General features: G+C 42.7%; 1 protein-coding gene across 1 annotated transcript in view; it reads right to left on the reverse strand.

The window, feature by feature from the left end:
• Nucleotides 1-447: 447 nt before the first annotated feature.
• The window catches only part of LOC103600416 (small integral membrane protein 20-like), a 15,224-nt gene continuing 1,806 nt past the window's right edge, over nucleotides 448-13,865 (reverse strand). The window contains exons 3-5 of the mRNA XM_008584694.1: nucleotides 12,483-12,709; nucleotides 1,963-2,019; nucleotides 448-1,191 (exon numbers count right to left, since the gene is read on the reverse strand). Of these exons, the coding sequence (XP_008582916.1) occupies nucleotides 1,154-1,191; nucleotides 1,963-2,019; nucleotides 12,483-12,709 (322 nt within the window). The 3' untranslated portion in view covers nucleotides 448-1,153. The remainder of the gene's footprint in view (nucleotides 1,192-1,962; nucleotides 2,020-12,482; nucleotides 12,710-13,865) is intronic.

A 13,865-nucleotide genomic window follows, 5' to 3' on the forward strand; every position in this document is an offset into this window, starting at 1 on the left:
AAAAATGATGATGTTGGGTTTGGAACTATCAATCTTATTTCTTTTTGACAGTAATTACATAATTGGGCCAGCTGTCTGTTACTAAACTGCAAGTTCACAACAATAAAATTATGTCATCAGGCAGCTCATCTAAAGAAAGCCTACAGTGTCTCTTCAGAAGCATATCATCTAGTAAGTAGCTAGACAGAGCAGGAGAGAGCGGAGGGAGGGGGAGATGGAGGGGGAGACAGACGGGGAGAGGAGAGGAGGAGAGGGAAGGAGAGTAAGAGAAAGAGAGAAAGAAAAAGAATTCCTTCCACTCTTGTTTTTGCAGCACCTGGTGAGATAGAGAATTGGCATTCAATAGATACTTGTCTCAACACATTTGCTATTTACCTTTAAAACATTTACACATGCAAACAGATGAACACCATACAAATATCTAATCAAATATAACCTAGTCAAATAGTACTTCTTGGTCTTATAATTTAATTAGTTTACAAAAAAAGATTTTCAAAAAAACACACCATTGCGAAGTAAAAATAAGTCAATTTAATATACATATTTTCACTTCTGTTAATTCACCATTGATTTCCACTAGGCATGTGTACCTATCTAGTTTAACTTGCTTCACATTTATTTATTTTCCAACATGAAGCAATCTTCAACAAGAGATGGTTAAGCTGCACAAAGTACCTTGTCTTCAAAGAGCTTTATCAACTTGAACATTTTCAAAGAGTCCTATGAGGCAGCTCAGCATGGTGGTTTTTCACTGAAATCTCTCATTTGGAAGATGGCAAAGTAGATCTGGATCTACTCAAGCCCATCGGTCACTTGTATTCCTATCACAGCTCAGCTGGGTGAGTGGTAAAGACTTAGTAATAAGCAGATCTCCTCCAAACACAGCTGGGTGAGATACCTTCATTTTTGGCAAGCCAAATGAATCATGAAAATCTTCCAAAATGGCATAATTTGTTCCAGGGTTCTTTTGATACTTAAGAAGGGAAATATTAATCCTTGTGCAGAGTCTTTTATTACAAGGATTCTTACTTCATGGCATTACAGAGTTTTCTTCTCCAGTCATTGTTCTATAGTGAGGTGATTTATTGCACTCGATGCAGAATCTACAGCCTGAAGATATCTACTTTCATAATCGGAATTGATGACAGCCTTCTCATTTCCTGCCAAATGGATCAGACCACACTTTTAACCCTATAAAAGAAACACGAATAAAGACAGGATTCATTTTTAAATGTCCCACTACTTCCCTCAAACCCAAACAAACAAAATGACATCAGAATTGAGTTGTGCAATTTACAGTGTAGTTTGCTATGGTGAGAACAGACTGCTAGAACCCAGGAATGAAATGGCTGGGAAGCCATGGCAGACACCAAGGACTTTTAAATGGCTCAGAAATTGCCCCGTAACAGGAAGATATGTTATCTGGCCTAGTTAAAAAATAAATATATAAATAAGAATGTTGCCACAGATTACAAGAGATTTGGTTAATAAACTGGAAACCTCTCATTCTCAGCCAACTTGGATCATCTTAAAGGAACTAACCATTCAGCCATAAAGGGAACTTTCTGAGCTTTTGTATAAAGCAGATCCATATCAGTTAAAACAGCTCACAAGTAAACACTATTTTCCCATGAGGGTAGTATTTAAATAGGTGCTTGGTAAATAAGTCTGCAAAACAGCCCTTCACACTTCATATTTAACTGCACATTTGCTACATTTTTATGCCCATTTATCAAACACAAAAGAGGAATGTGGCAAACCTGCAAAAAGAATTCCAAAGTGAAATATTAAAATGAAGTCTTGGGTGGCCCCTACATACAATGGCAACTGTTGTGAAATAGATAGCAAAATTACAATCTAGTCTGTAAGCTAAAAAGCATTCTCCTGCTCTCCACCACAAAGCAAACATACACAAAGCCCCTAACACAATAGCACAAATGAGATTTTTGTTTGTTTGTTTACCTGGTGGTTGCACATCCTCTTGAACAATACCAGCCCGATTTATGGCTTGTTCCTTCTCTAAGAAACACAACAGAAAAATTACTCTTTAAAAGTGGGAGAGGGTGAAATCTTTGTATTTACATAGGCCAATGATATGGGACGATTAGAAAATATTTATGATTGCTATTAAATTCAGAGATGCCATTACTCAAAGCTTTCAGGTTGGACAAGTTAGATCCTATAACTCAAAGAGATTGGGTATTTGCAATAAAATAAAAAAAGCCATACTTCACAAGAAAAGCTCCCAACTAACATCTTTTCTCTGTGATCTCAGCATTTTGGAAAGCCAACAAAACAACAGAAAAAGAACAACTTTGAAAGAACTGGTGGGCGTGATATTACGAGGGGAAGGCTGCTGAATTGCAGGAACAAGTATAATTAACAAGAAAATGATGTAGTTTATATGTCTAAAATGCACTTCACTGAAGGACTAGACTCAGAGCTAAATATGCTGTTTTTGATAGGAAATAGAGCAGAAAATTAATCTTTGGGTGGGTGGTTTTGGTTTGGATAATTGAAGCTTCCCTAATTGATTGCAGGTGCTGTGCCAATTAGTAAGCGCGTTGTAGCAACAGCGGCTAAGACAGTCTCTTTGGAGATGTCCAACAGGCAAGGCCAAGAGAAATTGGGCATTTTATGTCTTTGGGCTTCAAGCACTCTGACACATCTTTCTAAGTGGTTTAGAGTAAACCCAAGGTCTGTGAAAACAAAGACTTATTATTTTAAGTATCTTGACAAACAAATGGTAGCTTTTCAGGAGAAAGACCTGGAACCAAAGGATATTTACCACTAAATTATAGTAATTAAATGTTGTAATCAGATCTTTGTTTTAATCAGGCTGACAGTGTGTTTCTTTAAATCCACATTTAGCTCTTATTTAATATTAGGACATTTTCTTTATTTTGGCCCCTGGATTCTCATAAAGTTACACAAGCATAAAGTTACAGGACACAGGGTTTCACCAAATCTAATATTCATTGAACTTGCTTCTCTAGTGATGTGACAGAAAGTCAATCCTATATGACCTACCTGATGGTTTTATCAATGCTAAGTTTTGCTTTGGCAAATAAAACACTGGGAAGTGGGGATTATGTGAATCTTGATATCTAATTCTAAGAAGGATAGAGAGAAGACATAGCATAATGAGGCTGATTATAGACAATGACCTGATGGTTTCACTGCACTGCTCTGAAAAGTAGCAGGTGAATGGTAACCAAGACCCTCTGGACCAAGGTATGCCAAAAGACTTCTTCCATCTAGAGCAGATGATATGGGGCCTCTAAGGTGTCAGACTGTCCGAAATAACACAAAAGGCATTCTCATTTCCTAAAACATTAAATTCTTGTAGGACTGAGCCCTATTGCCACTGTTGACACGTAAGTCTGTAAGTATGGATGTTTCAAACAGGCTCTTACAAAATGCCAAGTAGTAAAAGACCGCACTGTCATCAGTCTTGCCAGAAACAAAAATAAATATAATTTTCCAGACCTAAAAGGTCTATTTTCTGATATTATGGAATAGGGAAGAGATGAGTTTTTAAAAACAACTGATTGTCAAAAGCATTCTAGACCCATAGATTTAAGAAAATCAGACACCGGGTGTGCTGAACACATCCTCCAAGAAGCAGGTACTGCAAAGCCAAAGAAGCTGGCAGACTGCCAAGCATCAAAGAAAGCTGACTTTTGGTGCCAAGGACAGAATGCCTAATTGTGTTCAAACTTCTTACGATGGAATGGAGAACCAAGTAAAGAGAAAGGAATCCCTGTCTTCACACTTTCCTGCTAATTGCTAATGAGGTTGGAGAGAGGCTATGGATTTATTTTAAATAGACCATAATCTCTTTATAATCCTGTCCTAATGCTACCACCTCTGTAGTTTGTCTTGGCCAGGCAATTTAAACCACTTTGCTGAACCAGTTCCTACACCAAGTGATAACCAGGTATTAGCATTCTATCTACATCCTGTGGTTCCTTAATCCATTAATGTTTTATAAATACTCTAAAGCCAAAGCAGTCTTATGTAAATTCGTGATGAGACACAAAGACACTTTATTTGTGGATGTGGAATATGCTGAAAGGAAAACATAAACTAGTCTCTCGGGATTTAGCAAGTACATCTTGATGAGGTTGACATTAGGTTTCTATTTCGCTATCACTGGAGAAATAGCAAATGTATACGAACCTCAGGAAGAGAGCATTGGCAGAAGTCAGAGGTTTAAGTATGTGAACAAATCAGCATAAGCGAATTACTGATTCCAGTAGTGAGCACGCTTCTGTCAGGAGAGGGATGATTAAAGCCCAACTACAGAACACTGGGTGAGAAAATTCCCCACTCCTGCCTCTCAGCAAGCCCAACTCTGCCCCCTGGTGCTCAGGCAGTGGTTTGATTTGTAGTTTTAATTGAGGATCGTTCTCTCTAGTCAAAGGGCTAAGGTACATTATTAAAACTAGTAATACCTTCAGATGGGCTGATTTTTGTATAGTATTAAAAGAATCCATCTAATAATTTTTAAGTCTTTGCAAATGAAAACACATCCTTATAGAAAAAAGTCCATTTTGGGAAATAAACCTACTGCGTGACTTGTTACTTTTTTTAAACATTCATAAAAAAGCAAACAATGCAGTATATCTATGTGCCAGTCCCCACAGCAGTCTTATAACTATTAGTTGAGGGTGCTCTTGTGGATGGAGGACCAGCAGATGGAAATCTAAAATAAAAAAGCAGATAAAAGCCGGTGCAGAGTATGACCTCGGAAATCTACCTCCCCCATCTCCTCTTGCCAATGAGCAACTCACAACCTGAAGTAATCGGGACAAATGGCAAAATTTGAATATGGACTGTATATTTGATAATAGCATTGTATCAACATTAAATATCCTGGATTGAATAATTATATTAAGGTTATGTAAGAGAATATCCTCGTTCTTAGGAAATACAGGCTGAGTTGTTTAGAAATGAATCTCACAATATCTTAAATTTACAAATGGTTCAGCAAAATAATAGTAGTAATTACAATATACGTGTATATATAATTATATATGTATTATATATAGGGGGAGAAAGCAAATGTGGCAAAATGTTAACAACCGGTAAACCTAGGTGAAGGATATACAGGAATTTATTGTACTACTCTTGGATGTTTTCTATTGGTTTAGATTTTTATAAATAAAAAAAAAAACAACACAACTGTAAAACATGTATAAGTCCAACAACAAACACTATGACTGTTCCATGATGATTACTTCAAAGTGTCTCTCTTTTTTAAAATAGCAAATACAAAAAAATCCCACAAAAAACTTTTCAGTGTTTCCATTTTGCTGCTGTTGCCTAGACACATACTCCGTCTGCTTATGGGGTATTCCAGAACTGGAAGTGTACGGGTGGCAAGTGTGAACCAGAGGCTAAGTGTGAGCCAGCTGGCTGAAGGGGACCGAATGGGCACTCAAAGCACTGGCTCCTCCCAACAATGTAAACACTTTTGTTTTCTCACCAGAGAGTCTGGTTGAATGCAGGGAGATTTGTAATGCCAGTTAGAAAACAAGACTTCAGTCAGTCTGTGCATTTCATTGGATTACAGGGTGAAATGAATGAAAAGTATATTCTAAGCACCTGGCACATAATAGGGAAAATGCGCTTATAAGGTAAGAATTATTTCTGCATCGAGTGATTTCTTATAACCCCGTTCTGCCTGTAGATGACACACTCTCAGCTGGGGGCAGCAAGGTGCAGCAGACAAAAAATGACTGAGACAGAGCAGAACTAGGGTCCCCTCACAGCTCTTCCAGGTGACCTTCTGCTTTGCTAACTGTTCGACATGCTTCACTCTCTTAAAGGCGTTATGAGACAGGACATTAAGTACAGACAAGGTCAGGGGAGTTAGGGTCTAGTGTACACCAGCAATTAATGTGCTGGGTTACCTTGTACAAGTCATCTAAATGAGGGGGACTGAAGTGAGCTCAAGTCCCATCTGGCAAAACCCTATGATTTTATGCTTCTGCACACCTAATTAAAATTAAAAATAAAGAGGATCAAAGAAAATAATCTTATTGTGTTTCTTTCATAGGATGGCCTCAAATGCCTAAAATGCACGTTATTTTTAAAAGGCTATATTCAGGATCACTGTGTAGTTCTAGCAAACAAAGACAGATTAGGCTTCTAGTTACAGCCACCTGTATTCTTCCCTAAATGTGGCCTCCTCATCCAAACTACGCTGTGCCACAGGGTGAAAGCTAGTGCAGCGTGTGGGACTCCCTCCAGAAGCGCAGCAGAACTCCACCCATAGTTTGGGTCTGGATCGCTGACCACCCTCCAATGCCATCCCCACTGCTCATTTCAGTATTTGGGGTACAGAAATGACCTTGCACTCCACGTAACATTTAGTAAAGCCTCGCTGAGTTAATGAAAGAGCTGATGAGCACACTGAATGTCAATGTGAAATCCAAAAAGGCAGTCTCATGACACTGGCTTCCTGTTCTGCAGGGAGATCTTCTCCTGGCTTTGTTTTACCTCAGCAGCCTTCCTCCTCTTTTCTGCCATCTGTAGGCGTATTCCAGAGATCCTGGAATCTACCTGTCCCCATATCCCAGGCTGGCCCAGCTGGAGCACCCAAACTGACCTGACACTTGGGCTCTACATGGCCTGGGCTTCTCCCTTGCCAACCACTGGCTCCACATCTTGTATTTACTAGTAACCCAGTTCTCTGGGCTTCTGCCCTGCCCTGCCCTTCCAAGAACTATGGGCTTCTCCTCGGTATGCCCAGAATCCCGGAGAATAAAAACACATGCAGGACAGTCAGAAGGGGAAAACCTAACAAGAGTGATTAAGAAGGAGTTGCTGAAAGGCAGGAGCAAAAGAGCAAACCTAGCAGTACTGGTGGAGGGGACCATGGAAGCTCAGGGAAGGCTATTTCAAGAAAGGAGAGTCCAGCCTAGAGGTTGTGCCTCTTACTTATAGACGACCTTCTGTGTCACAAAGAGAAAAGGAGACATCACCTGGAAGGAAGTGTCTACAACTTGCTGACATCAAACCTACATTTAGCTGCATCCACACCTGTCCCTCCTGATCTGGTGGAAGAGGTGTCTGCCTTTAGTCCAAGGCTCTTTCCTCTACCTGAGCTTAGGACCCATCCCCCTCCCCCTCTACAGACTGCCTTCTCTCTCCAGCATCTTTGTCCAAGACTTTCTTGGCTCTCTCATCTCTCCCAGCACAAACTAAAAGTATAACAAAACTCTCCCCAGATCCTGTGGTCTGCTGCAAATATTACTTTGCCATTATCCTCTTCATACAGCCAAACATCTTTAAATAGTCAATTTAATATACTGTCTATTTACTCTTCAAACCACTGCAATCTGCTTTCTGTCCACTTCCAAACCACTGAAACAAAATAGCAAAATCACCAATAACTTCTACCTTCTTTATGCAAAATGGATATTTTCACTCCTTATCTTTCTGTTTCCAAGCAGCCTAACCCTGCTGACCACATCCTTTTTCATGAAGTGCTGTCTTCATGGGGCTTGTGACTGTGGTGTCTCCTGGTTTTAATCCTGTCTCTCTGGTCACTCCTCCTCTGTTTCCTTTGAGGTCCCTTCTCTTCCTCTGACCGCCTGTTCTTCAGACCTTCAAACACTGGTGTTCACCAGCACGCTGTCCTAGGCCATCTTGTCCCTTTCAATCTCTGAATGCTGCCTGGGAACACTTCCCTACTCCAGTAATGCCGATTCCCATCCATGTGCTGACGATGCCTACTGTAGCTCCAGCTGACATCCAGTATCTCAGCTCCAGACTGGCACGTCCCATTGTCTTTGGACAATTTCTAAGGGCACGACAGATACCTAAACCTCAATTCGTCCCAAATTGAACTAACTCATCCTCTCACCCCCAAGACCAATTCCTTCTTGAGTTTCCAGTCATTGACTAGCACCACCATCTCCTCAGCTGCTGGAGCTGGAGAGCTGGGTGCTACTTTCCTTCCTCTCCCTCCCTCACCCTTGTGGCTGATCACGAGCAGCCACAAATCCCTGCAGAGTTGACTTCTTACATACAGCTCCCAAACACAGTCACTTCTCCCCAGTCCCATAACCATCACTTCGGTTCAGGATACAGTCATATAACCTGAGGTCACAGGAAATACAGCCTTCCTGGGCCTGGCTTTCTTGCCCCTGGACTTGACCCTTCCAGCCCCTCCTTCACATACAGATTGATGCTTGTAAAGAGTGAATCTGATCACTTCGCTCTCCTTATTAAAATACTTCTGTGATCCTCCATGGGCTGTACTTTAAAGACACTAGAGGGTTACTGAAGTATTTTAATCAAGCAAGAGAGATGATCAAATATGAAGAACAAAGGGTGTAACAAAGACTTCTCAACAGCAGAAGACCTGGACTTCTCCACAATCACTGACAAACAACAAAGTTTCCCAGTTACAAATTCTAACCAGAGAAACACTAATGGATGTATTTCAGAAGGAAGAAAACTAAAACTAGAAAGGAGTGAGATGCAAGAAGGATTGGTAAAGAATGTGGGCAAAGACAAAAAATCAGTGACTATATAGAACTGTGATGGTATTAACCGAATTGGGGAGTAATAAACACAAGGCAGGACTAAAATAATACCTAAGATGTATGGGACAAGGGCTAAGGCATTCTAAGGCCCTTGTATTATTCAGAGGGTAAAGATATTGGCTAACTTTAAACTTTAATAGTAATCACAAAAGAGTAAAAACAGAATGGACAACTTTCAAAAAGGAAGGAGAAAAAGAAGTCTTGAAGGCAAAAAAGAAAAAAAAAGGAAACAAACAGAATTAATAGAAAACATTAAATAAGATGGGAAAAATAAATGCATATGTATCAGTAAACATAATGAATGAAAATTAACTCAATCCAATAGTTAAAAGACATTATCAGGTTGGATTAAAAAATCCAGTTTATGCTGGTTATGAGACTTTTGAATAGGACAAATAAAGGCTAAATGTATGAGAGAAAAGAATATAGCAGAAAAACATTACCAAAAGAAAGCTGGTAGCAATAATAATATCAGATAAAATAGAGTTGGGGAAGAATATTAAGGATTAAGAGGTTCTCTATTTAATAACTGGATACAAATTCTCCAGATTATAAGCACCTACTAATATGGCTTCAAGATATCTAAGTAACAGATTCAAGAAGCTTGATCTGTAATCAACATATACAGAACTCTACACCCAAAAGAGAATAAATATACATCATTCCGAGCACAAGGGACATTTACAAAAATTGACCTGTACCACACCACAAAGCAAATCCTGACTAATAAGAAAGAATGAAAATAGTATAGTCCACATTTCCTGACCAAATGCAAATAAGGTAGAAATCAGCAATAACAAGTAACCAGGAAAGACCACGATGGCTGCTGGGTAGACAAGGGGTAGTATATGGGGTGTGGTAGAGGCAGGGAAAAAGGGCATGGTAGAAGCTCAGTCTAAGGAATGGGTGGAGGGAGGAGGTTAGGACAAAGATGGGAAGCATGCAATGGAAAGAAGCCACTGACCATCTTGTTTGGTCATGTACAGCCAGCCCCTAACACAGTGCCAGGTACATTGTGACTAGCAGAATACAGTTTGAAGGGGCTGGCCCATGGCTCACTTGGGAGAGTGGTGCTGGTAACACCAAGGCCAAGGGTTCAGATCCCTATATAGGGATGGCCGATTTGCTTACTTGGGAGAGCACGGAACTGACAACACCAAGTTAAGGGTTAAGATCCCCTTATCGGTCATCTTTAAAAAAAAAAAAAGTACAGTTTGAAAACATGAGAAGCTAAACATACGCTAGATGAATTCACCGAAATGAACTGAAACTCTGTCCGCACAGTAGGTTCCCATGACCTGGTCATGAACACCTCAGCCCAGTGAGGCACCTGGACCCCAGTTTACTCCCAGGTCAGCCAGCCCTATGTCTGTCCACCTGCTTAAGTCTCATGTCATATCCCTGCTCTCGTGGCTCCTTATTTTTTCAAATGTTTTTATGCAATGCCTAATATAAGACTATACTAGGTATTTCTATACTCATTTAATTTCCCCCAAAACCTGTCAATTCAGTACAGTAAGCTGCACTGCTACAGATGAGGAAAGAGGCAGGCTCAGAGAGGTGAGGTAACTTACCCTAAGGTCATTCATATAGTAGCATGTTTAGACCCTCATCTGCCTCACTGCTTTTTCTCACCCCCTTAGAGAGGCAGTGTGGTTTAGAGATTAAAAGTACCCGTTCAAATCCTAGATCTATGACTCATCAGTTGTGGATTCCTGTACAAGTTACTTCACTGCTCCATACCTCAGTTTGTCCACATATAAAATGGGGATGATGATCACATAGCAGCTACCACAAGTGTTGCTATGAATACTAATTGGATTAATATACACAAAGTGCTTAGAAGAATGCCAGATGTAAAGTAAACTTCCAATAAATATTAGACCTTTAGCATTATTTACCTGATTAAAGAATCAGCTATGACTCCCAGATAACAGCTGGCCAAATTAATCAAAATGGAACAGAAAAGTAAGCAGGCATTGACTGTCTTCCAGTTAAAAATTCAGATATTGTAGTTGCACTCACTAAATGTTCACCTAAAAGGCCTGATTTGTCTGTCTCAAAAGACTCAGATTCTGGAGTATCCCTGACTGGTATTGGTATACACAGCACAAACCCACACCTTGATCACCTGATCTACAGCAGGGTTTCTCACATTTGGGGCTGGGTAACTCTTTGTTGTGAGGGGCTGTCCCACGTGCATTGCAGAGAGTCTAGCAGCATCCCTGGACTCTATCCACTAGATACCAGTAGCACACTCGCCATGGCCACAGCCTCCCTACCCCTCCAAGTTTGACAGGCAAAACTATCTCCAGATAGACTCAAATGTTCCCAGGGGGACAAAAGCATTAAGAATCACTTTTCTGGGCCTGCCCCGTGGCGCACTCGGGATAGTGTGGTGCTGGGAGCGCAGCGACGCTCCCGTCGCAGGTTCGGATCCTATATGGGAATGGCCGGTGCGCTCACTGGCTGAGCGCGGTGCGGGCGACACCACACCAAGGGTTGCGATCCCCTTACCGGTCACGAAAAAGACAAAAAAAAAAAAAAAAGAATCTCTTTTCTAGTCTTCATAACTGAAATTTTTCTAATGGAATCCAAAGCAGCTCCCTTATCCCAAGTTCAACTCTAAAGGCCATCATCAAATAACCTGGGGCAGGGATCTGGTGACAAAGGATGATGGAAATAGATTAGGCAGGGCTTCAACAGGGCCCCACCTTACCCCCACGCATGGTACCTGCAGATAAGACTGGAAGGCAGAATGCCCAGAGGCCATCTCAGTCTTGGCTGATGAAAAGAAGCTACAAAGAAATTTGAGTGTGTGATACTCTGCCTCTAGAAACCAAATGTTGCAGCATTTGTAATGGGCACAGTGTTTACATGAAGCTTTCCCCTTCAAATCGCCAAGCTTTCAGCCTCCGTTAATATTCTCAAGGGGCAGGTTTGGCTGTCTTCCATCTTCAAGATGATTCAGGTTTCCTGGAGAACAAAATGAGCCTCTAATGCCTAATATTTTCTCTCTTGACAGATGGTTTCAGATGTATCAAAGTGCTAATCTTTGCTGAGGTATAGGTCTCAAGGAAGGAGAGTCTGGTGTTTAGAATGAGAGGACTTGAATGATTAAGGAGGAAAATTACTCCCAGGATATTCACCATTGTCATGTGAGCAACCAGCTTAAAATGAAGGAAGCCAGCAGAATCTAAAAAATGATTTGCAGGAAAAGGAGAGGAAAAACTCAAAAACCCAGGTTAACAATTTCAGTTTGAAATATTTCTGCTCAAAGACATCTTTGGGAGTGTAATGGAGTGCGATAAAAACACCTTTCAGCTCATGATGATCAGGGTTCCATCCGTCTGCCCCAACTTCACCATTCCCAGCTTTGTTGTATGGAGGAGGCTCTGGGGACAGAAGCCTGGGTTGGAATATGTGCCTTGCCACTTACTAGCCGTGTGAACTTGGGCATGTTCTAAAACCTTTCTGAGCCTCAACTCCCTCATCTGTAAAATGGGTAATAATATTCATCTCAAGGTGAGGTTGTGCATATTAAACGACACAATGTATGCCTAGCCTGACACATGACAAGCGCTCAGGAAATGTTAGCCTTGAATATGAACTAGTACTTAGTGTTGACCTACCATGTGCAGGCTGCTTTTATATACATTACCACCTCTGAGCCTCACAGGAGGCTCGGCAGTTTGCTTATAGATGATAGTATAGATACAGACATTTTATAGACGAGGATGCTCAGGATTGCAGAGGTTGAGTCCACGGTGACAAAGCTGCACATGGCGGGATTCGCACCTGGCCCTAACCTGACTCCCGAGCCAAGTTCTTTCCCCAGCACCACTCGGAGCTGACTGGCCTTGGGGGGTGGGAGGGTGATTACTGGGGCCAGGTCACCGCGCGGGGTTAGAGGTCACTCACGGTACTCCTCCAACCTCATCAGGGGTCGGAAGTAGATAGGGTAGAAGGCGGCGCCGATCAGGGAGATGAAGCCACCGAAAATGAGCGCGGTGCGCAGGTTCCGGGACATGGCGCCGGGCCGGGGGCCGCCCTGACCCACGAAACGCCCCGCACTCTCGGAAACCTTGCTCCCCACAGCTGGGCCGTGACCCCGCTCGGAAGAGGCGGAGCGGCTTTCGCTTCCGGGCCTTGGGGCGGGGCGAGGGGCAGGGTGGGGCCGGAGGCGGGGCCAAGGGGCGGGGTGGTGCTGGGGGCGTGGCGTGGCGAGGCGAGGGGCAGGGGTAGAGTGAAATGCAGGCTCCTTTTCATGGCCACGCTGGACTGGCTCCCTCTTCACAACCCCGCTCAATCCCTCTCCCTCCCTACACTGCGCTCTGACCACATGGTTCTCCTTCCTTCTCTAGAACAAACCAAATCCTCCCCCACATCCAGGACTTCATTCATTCACTCTCCACCGAGAATGCTCTTCTCCCAGCTCGTCCTGGGCCGAGTCCTTCTCATCTGCCAAGTCTCCTGTTCTTGGATAGACTTTCCCCAATAATGCTAGTTGAAGCAGACCCCTGCCCAAGAGGTCGGGCTGTTGCCCCCGATTTCGGCCGGTCGTGCTGTGTCCCGCTCCCTGCACTCGACCTGGGTTCTCCCTCAGCCTCCCACCCGCCACCCTCCAGACCTCTTGCACCAACCGCGCTTTCTCGTCCTTCACCCATTGATTTAATATTTAGTGACTGTCTACCACGAGCCGGGTGCTTTCTACGGCTCGCTCATTTAATCTTCAAATCAGTCGGCTTGTTTTACAGGTGAGGGAACCACGGTTCGAAGACGCGGTTTTAGACAAGTCACTGGTCTCCTTGAGGGCAGTTTGGTTTGTAGGGATGAGAGACAAAGGGGCAAATCACCTGACCCAGGATGGCCTGCAGGAGGATTCTGAAACCCGAGCCACAGGGGCTTCTGGACCAAGACTGGCCTGGGAGGGATGCCAAGCTACGAGGGTATCTTTTCTGACTCCTTCTTCCATCGCCTCCTCTCTCCCTTTGCTGGGACGTCAGCGTTACCAGTGAGAATGAGGAGTAGACAGGGATCCGGGAAGGACACAGAACCAGCAGTCAGCACCACCCATGGTGGCCTTGAGGCTCTGCCTTATTGCCTGGGGTGGAGGCTACTGAGGACAGACATCTGCTTCCTCTTCTATGATTGTCATCCTCCACTCTCTGCACCTCATCCCTTTACAGGTAGGCTGTGCCTGAATGTGACCTGCCCAGGGGGACTGGGCACCTGAGACTAGGACTCCTTGAGCTTCAAGCTATCCTTTTTTTTTTTTTTTTTTTTTTTTTTTTTTTTTTTTTT

The sequence above is a fragment of the Galeopterus variegatus genome, unplaced genomic scaffold (assembly GCF_000696425.1).
Source record: "Galeopterus variegatus unplaced genomic scaffold, G_variegatus-3.0.2 Scaffold3335, whole genome shotgun sequence".
Taxonomy (NCBI): Eukaryota; Metazoa; Chordata; class Mammalia; order Dermoptera; family Cynocephalidae; genus Galeopterus; species Galeopterus variegatus.